At 36.8% G+C, this 7672-nt stretch overlaps 1 protein-coding gene across 1 annotated transcript; it reads right to left on the bottom strand.

Annotated features, from left to right (window-relative positions):
- Positions 1–2676: 2676 nt before the first annotated feature.
- On the bottom strand, positions 2677–3932 carry LOC138904756 (putative disease resistance protein RGA3). Its single transcript, XM_070193262.1, has 2 exons — positions 3559–3932; positions 2677–3076 (listed from the first exon to the last, which is right to left on the bottom strand). Exons 1-2 carry the CDS (start codon positions 3930–3932, stop codon positions 2677–2679), a joined length of 774 nt encoding a protein of 257 aa, XP_070049363.1.
- Between the last annotated feature and the right edge of the window lie 3740 nt (positions 3933–7672).

Here is a 7672-nt window from a genome sequence, read left to right as displayed (position 1 = left end):
AAGGGTTATTTAACATCCTTAAATGACTATTCTTTATTTTTTAGACAAAATGGAGATCTCATTTATATTCTAGTAGTTTACGTCGATGATATACTATTAACAGGCAATGACATGGCAGAAATAGACCACATTACTCACTTTCTCAATTCAGAATTTAAAGTCAAGAACTTGGGTGACATTCACTATTTCTTGGGAATAAAAATTATCAGAGAACCACAAGGTTTCATTATCAACCAGCGGAAGTTTACTTTAGAGCTGTTAGAGGAATTTGGTTGCTCAGGAGTTGCTGTTTCTTCTCCACTCGATCCTTCCTCTAAATTGCATGCTGAATTGATGGCCCCGTTGGATGACATTATACTCTATCGTCGTTGTGTTGGTAAACTTAATTATCTCACCAACACCCTACCAAACATTTATTTTGCTGTCCTCACTCTTAGCCAGTACATGCAAAATCCCTCAATTTCACATTTTTCTGTTGGGCTGCGTGTGTTTGAAGTATTTGCATTCCGATCCGGCACAAGGTATACTTCTCTTTGCAAATCATTCTCTTGATTTGATTGCTTTATGCGATGCGGAATGGGCTGCTTGCAAGGATTACTGCCGTTCTGTTAGTGGCTTCTTCATTACTCTAGGTGGAGCACCGATTTCTTGGAAATCGAAGAAATATATGTCTATCTCATTGTCGTGTGCTGAGATGGAGTATCGCTCCATGCGGCGTGTCACTGCGTAGATAACTTGGCTAGTTCGTCTCCTCGCTGATCTCTCCGCTCCTCCTACTTTGCCAGTCACCATTCACTCAGACAGTCAGGCGGCCATCTATATTGCTCGCAACCCAGTCTTCCACGAAAGGACTAAGCATGTGGAACTGGATTGCCACTTTGTCCGCCAACAATATCTCTCAGGTTTAATCACTCTCTCTTTCGTTCCCTCAAAGCTTCCGCTTGCCGATCTTTTCACCAAACATCTGACAGGAGTTTCTCACAATCAGATTTTGCCCAAGTTGGGGGTTTTCTCTCCATCCTCCAACTTGAAGGGGGATGTTAAGATGAAACGCCATATTAATTTGAAAGAAGATGAAATGTAAACAAAGAAGAAGAAAGGGATTTCATCGGGTTTAGAAATAAAGAAGAAGAAAGTCTTCAGACAAAGAAATGTGGCTTCGTACTTTTCTAGATAAAAGTCCCTATCTCTTCTTTTTATATTTGACTCTTGAGGCATTTTAATATGTGACATTGATATGCAAATACAACCGTAAAGAAGGAGCATGTAAGCACATGTGAATAAATAAAATATGAAAGGGAGCTACTTTACACATAAGATGCACATGTGAGCACATGTGAGAGAATAAAATTAGTTTTTCTGTCATAGCATTAGGGAATAGGAATTAAACAAGTGTATAGTATCATTTTATTTTACATTTTCTTTTAGCTAGATTACTTGTATAAAGAGATGCAAATACTGTGAATACAGTAAGAGAAAAAGATTCTGCAACTTCATTGCTTATTTGTTTTTTTACACAATGAAACACTTTTATACTAGATGCTAGTAGATCAATTAATCAGAAGTAGCAAAGGATAGTCGTGCTGTTCTAATATTGTATTTGGTAGTATATTTCTTCTATACTAAGAATCAAACTAAAGCTACCCTGAACAGACTTCCTTTCACGAAAACAGGTTTAGTAAACTTTAAAAATATAGGCTACAAGAAGATCAGTTGTTATTAATTGACAAAATAGAAGAAGATCAGTTGTTATTAATTGACTAAATAGAAGAAGATCAGTTGATATTAATTGACTAAATAGAAGGAACAATTTTAAGAGAAAACACAAAGAGAGGTATACGAACAAAGACTGTTTGTACTAAGTTCAAACTCAAATTTCTCAAAATATTCCTCAGACTGACACTAGTTCTAGATTTATTGTTGCACATTGAAGGATTTGGCACATGAAACTTTGTAAATTGTGTGATACCATGCTAAATTCAAAATTCTACAGGAAACTTACAGCTAAATAGCTACCAATATCAAAACTTACTGCAATAGGCTAACTTTCTGTCAAAAGAAAGTGCAGGGATGCACAAGCCATTCAAAATCAGGCTTAATGATTAAGTGATCGATTAGTCTGTTGCTGAAAATACTGCCCTCAAGTTCCAGGTGAGAACAAGATAAGCGAGCTACACTTATGCTATCCTCCCATAGGACAGAAAAAGTTGGAGGCTTACTACTGAAAGCTTGCCTTGGCGAAAGTCACAAGTCCACCAGGAGTCAAGCGATTGCCAATGAGTTACACAAGTCCTTTTCTCACTAACATACAACACTATGAACTGCATGATTTAACAACAATATCAAAAGACTCAGTTTAATGGGCGAAAATCCCCTCACCTTGATGGTTTTATCATGGTTTCTATCAGAAATATTTAGAGGCACTAATCGGGCATACTTTGAGAAAACCTTTAATGCCCTCTTTTATTGCTTTGTTCAATAAGAAGAATGGTGCGAGGGATCTTAAAGACTTTTGGCCTATTAGCCTTGTGGGTAGCTTCTACAAAATTTTGTCTAAGCTTCTGGTGAGAGACTTAAAAGAATTGTTGGCAAATTGATCTCAACTCTCATTTAACAGCATTGTAGAGTACTTCGTTATGATCAACTCCTTTAAATTTTTATGAGGCTGAAGGCCAGTTAAGAGCTCACGTTGCATATTCCTATTGCTAACATTTCCCCATTCCAACTCAAGTTTTTCAAGAATGCCTTCTCAGCTACCACTTTATTCTCTACATTTTTAAGTTTTGTGATGCAAAGTGATCCTCCATGATTTTTCATGTTCTTCAGCTCCTCAATGCCATATCCTTCACCTACTTGAACAATAAACGTATAAAGTGTTTGAAAATTGACCAAATTCCCGAGTTCTAATGGCATTCTACTAAGTTGGCCTTTTACAGCAAATTCAAGATGTCGAAGACTGGTCAAATTCTTGAAGTTCTCTGGAAATTTAACAAGCAATGGGCAATCTTTTAGCACTAATGTTTGTAAGCAAGAAAGCATAGCTATTGTTTCTGGTAAACTAGTGAAGTGATTGCCCCTAGACAATATTGAAAAGCCATTGCTTTAGGACCCTAAATTTTTTGGCCCCAAAAATATTTTTGGTTGTGGATTTTTTATCTTATTTTCACTTAGACAATATTGAAGTTTATAGAAAAAAATAAAAAGTCCTTATAAAAGTAGAAAGAAAAACTGTCTATTTTTTAACAACAGAAATATTTTAAATTTTTGAATAAGATACTCAAATCTTCATATTGGTAAATAATATTTTTATAGTAAGATCTAAGGTATGCATTGTAAATATGTTCTAATATCTTATTAATGTGAATTTTCTTACTAATGCAAATATAATATTATATTTTATAAGATAACTACACTATAGGCATAAAGAGCAAAGAAAAGAAACCAACGTAAATATTAATACTATATTTTGTAAGATAATTACACTATAGACAAAAAAAAAAAGTCCATTATTAAAATTTGACTTTAGGCCATAAATTTGGTTGAGACGTCCTTGGATACCGCAAATACTTTAAGCAGACAATTGTCTCTGGTAATTGAGTAATGCCTCCGTTTTTCAGGTCCAACACTCTTATAATTGTAAATTTCTCAAACAAAGAAAAGAGTTGCTGACCAATAACCACACCACTTGCACATGGCCAAAGAAAGGTTTTCAATTTCTTACATGAAAACCTCTTTAGTTCTACTGACTGCATATTTCCCCAACACACGAACAAGTGACGAATACTTTCCAGTAAGCGATAAGAGCTTTGATTTTCCATCTGATGACATATATTAGATGAAACAAGTTGTGCCATGTTGTGAATAAATTCATGCATCGTATACAATTTCTTTTGAATATCAAGATCTTCTCTCCCAATGTCCTCTAACCTCATTTCACCTACGGGTTAAATCAACCCTTCCACCATCTCCAACAATACCAAATCATCCATTACAAACATATGACCAAGTGGAAATAATGAACAATACGCAAAGCATTTCTTCAAAGTTTAGTGGTAGAGAATAATAGCTAAACAAAAGACCAGAGAGTATATTTTTTTTCATATTGTGGCAAGTCTGACAACTTACTTTTTAATATCGAGTCCCACTCCTAATCAGGTATACCATGAAGTCAACCTCCAAGTATTTTCGATGCCAAAGGTAATCCCTTGCATTTCCTTGCTATATCCAATCTCATTTCTTCCAAATTATCTTCACCATGCAATTGCGTATTGAAAAATGCCTTTTGTTTCACTATTTTCCAACAATCCTCGTCAGAAAGAGTTGAAAGGTGCAATGAGTTTGCTCCAACAACAGATGATACTTTTGCACTTCGGGTCGTTAGTATGATTTTACTACCCTCATAACCAACCTTAAAAGGTGCACACAAGTTGTCCCAATCTGCATACTCTTTACTCCAAAAATCATCTAATATCAACAAAAACTTCTTGTGGCGGAGTTGATCTAGAAGTTTGGACTATAGCAATTCCAATTCCATCAGTTTGCATTTTTTGTTGGAGGCAGACTCAAGTATTGACTTTGTAATTTTAATTAGGTCAAATTCTACGGATATAGAAACCTATATCCTCTACTTAAAATTCCACCCACCTTTTGGTCATTGAAAAGTACTTGAGCAAGTGCTGTTTTGCCTATGTGACACTTACCTATATGACAGATACATCATCCGAAGACAACATTTCTAGTGCTTTCCTCCTTTGATCCTCTCTCCCAATTATGAGTGATTCATCTAGTGCTGAACTTAAAAGAGCATAAGAATTTTTCTTTCCAATCAATTTCGGCATTTCTAGTTTAACCCATTCAATCTTGAAAACGTTGTTAGCAATATTTTCTAAGTTTTCCACATGTGCGTCTATTGCATTTGGTACGTCTATCATAGAATTAGAAAGAAGTTTATCACGTATCACCCGTTTATCTTCTTCTCTTAGATCTAATTCCAGCAAGAGATCTTCAAAGAGGTCATCCATATCATAGCAAAGTATGGTGGCCTTTTCAAGCCAAACATCCCACGGTTTCTTGATTATGCTGGAAGGGGTTGAATAACTATGCTCCACAGTGTCAATCATCGTCTGGACCTTAAGGAGAGTTCTGTGTAGCTTCCTAAGATTAGCATCCACACCCCAAAATTTTTCTATTTCTTTTACTGCAAGTTTTGTGAAATCTACAAGGAAATTTGAAAATGAGAAAAAGCAAAGCCAGTACGAAAGTCTTCATCCATGAGTATCTATTGGTTGTTAAAATTTGACGGTATGAGTGTTTAATGTTTTGTAAGAATGGCAGCCTTGGTTCTTCGCCACTTAGAGTTCTGTGACAATGTAAACCATTGGTTCTTCGGCGCTTAGGGTTCTGTGACAATGACAACCTTGGTTAGACGCTTAGGCTCCGTGTGCTTTTAGTATGAAGTTACAATGTTTAAAGCTTTAACAGGCGAAAAGCACATTGCCTTTCAAACACAAAAGCAAGACAAATACTAAAGATATTAATTTTTTTAAAAAAGTTATTTTTAGGATAATCATTTATCCTATTGTTGACAGACTATGGAAAGAATATTCTAATTATCTCATTTATCATATTATTAGCAATGTTTTTTAAGTTTTTCACATGTGCGTCTATTACATTTGGTACTTCTATCATAAAGTTAGAAAGCAGTTTGTCACGTACCACCCGTTTATCTCCTTCTCTTCGATCTAATTCAAGCAAGAGATCTTCAAAGAGATCATCCATATCATAACAAGGTATGGTGGCTTCTTCAAGCCAAACATCCCACGTTTTTTTGATTACTGTCACGACCCAAAACCTAACCCGTCGTGATGGCGCCTATCGTAGTACTAGGTAAGCCGACCTTTCCAAGACTCTTTCAAAAATTTAACAGAAGTGAATTAAGATATTTAAAATATCCGAAGTTTTTCATAAATACGGGGTAAAACACAAATAAAAACATAAGTGCGGAAAAATATCCCGACATCGGGGTATCACTAAGTCATGAGCATCTAGATAACCAAACTAATACAACCAGTATCTAAGCATCAATACAAGACAGAAACAAATATATAGAAGGAGAGACAAGGTCCTGCAGACGCCGGCAGCTACCTCGAAGTCTCTAGTACTCGATCCTCCCGAACTCAACGACCTCCGTGATCAAACACACCTGGATATACACATGAAGTGCAGGGTGTAGCATGAGTATATCCAACTCAGCAAGTAAGAGAAATAAATAAGGGACTGAGAAGCAGTGACGAGCTATACAGTACAATTCATTTAAAAGGTTTTCAGTAAAGAGTGAACATGCTTTCAAATCCTGTGGTATAAGTCAAATCAGTTCGCGCTCATGTAATAAAGATATGAATCTTTGAGAAATTTCACAATAGCAATAGATAATAACTAAGTGCAACAATAAATAAAAGCAATTACAACCTCTCAAGGCAGCAGTCACTCAACCAATCTCAACAGCTCATACTCTCGGCTCTCAGTCCTCAATACACACTCTCAATAAGTACCTGCGCTCACTGGAGGTGTTCAGACTCATGAGGGGCTCCTACAGCCCATGCGCTAATCCGCACGGAAAACTCACGTGCTGCACAGACAACTCACGTGCTATAATATCATATCTGGATCCGCACGGACAACTCACGTGCTGCACGGACAACTCAAGTGCCATAATATAAACATAAGGATCCACACGGACAACTCACGTGCCATAGAACAATACCTCACAACCAGGCCCTCGACCTTACTCAGTCATGAACCTCTCTAGTCTCATAGCTCTCAATAAAGAAAGGAAAACATCCCAAATCAAAGTGTCACAGTATATCATCAGGGAAAATAGCAGAGACTGAGGTAAACATGTACAAGAAACACTATGACTGAATATAACTATCAGGAGTAGGAATATATCCTAAGCATGATTTTTAACATGAAAGGCAGTCAAGTTCTAGTAGACAGGAATGCATATGAACACAAATAAAGGCTAATAGACTTCACAGTCTTCCGGGACGGACCAAGTCTCGATCCCTCATGGAGTACATCCACACGCCCGTCACCTAGCATGGGTGTCACCTCCAAACAGTCACATTATACAAAATTTCGGGTTTCATACCCTCAAGACCAGATTTAAAACTGTTACATATCTCAACATCGTAGAACTCCTACTCAGGAATGCTCTTTCCTCTCGAACCGGCCTCCAAATGACCCGAATCTTGAAACAAGCAATAAAATACGATCAATATGAGCTAAAGGAATGAATCCCACAAGGAAAATACCAATTTAGACCAAAAACCCGAAATTCACTCAAACTCGGCCCCCGGGCCCACATCTCGAAATCTGACAAAAGTCACAAAACCCGAAAGCCCATTCACTCCCGAGTCTACCCATACTAAATTAATTGAAATCCGACCTCATTTGGTCCCTCAAATCCCCAAATTACTCTCTCCAAAATCCCAAGACCTAGCCCCTTTTTTCACTCCAAAAATCCTAATAATTACGTGAGAAATTAACGGGAAAACACCATAGCTAATGATTATAGAGCTCAAGCAACTTACCTCAGTGAATACCCTTGAATCCCCTTCCAAATATCACTCCAAAAGTTCAGAAAACTGACTTGAAAATGGTGGAAATGAAC

Source organism: Nicotiana tomentosiformis, chromosome 2 (assembly GCF_000390325.3).
Source record: "Nicotiana tomentosiformis chromosome 2, ASM39032v3, whole genome shotgun sequence".
Classification (NCBI taxonomy): domain Eukaryota; kingdom Viridiplantae; phylum Streptophyta; class Magnoliopsida; order Solanales; family Solanaceae; genus Nicotiana; species Nicotiana tomentosiformis.
Note: the sequence above shows the minus strand (reverse complement) of the source record. Positions and strands in the feature narration are given on the sequence as shown.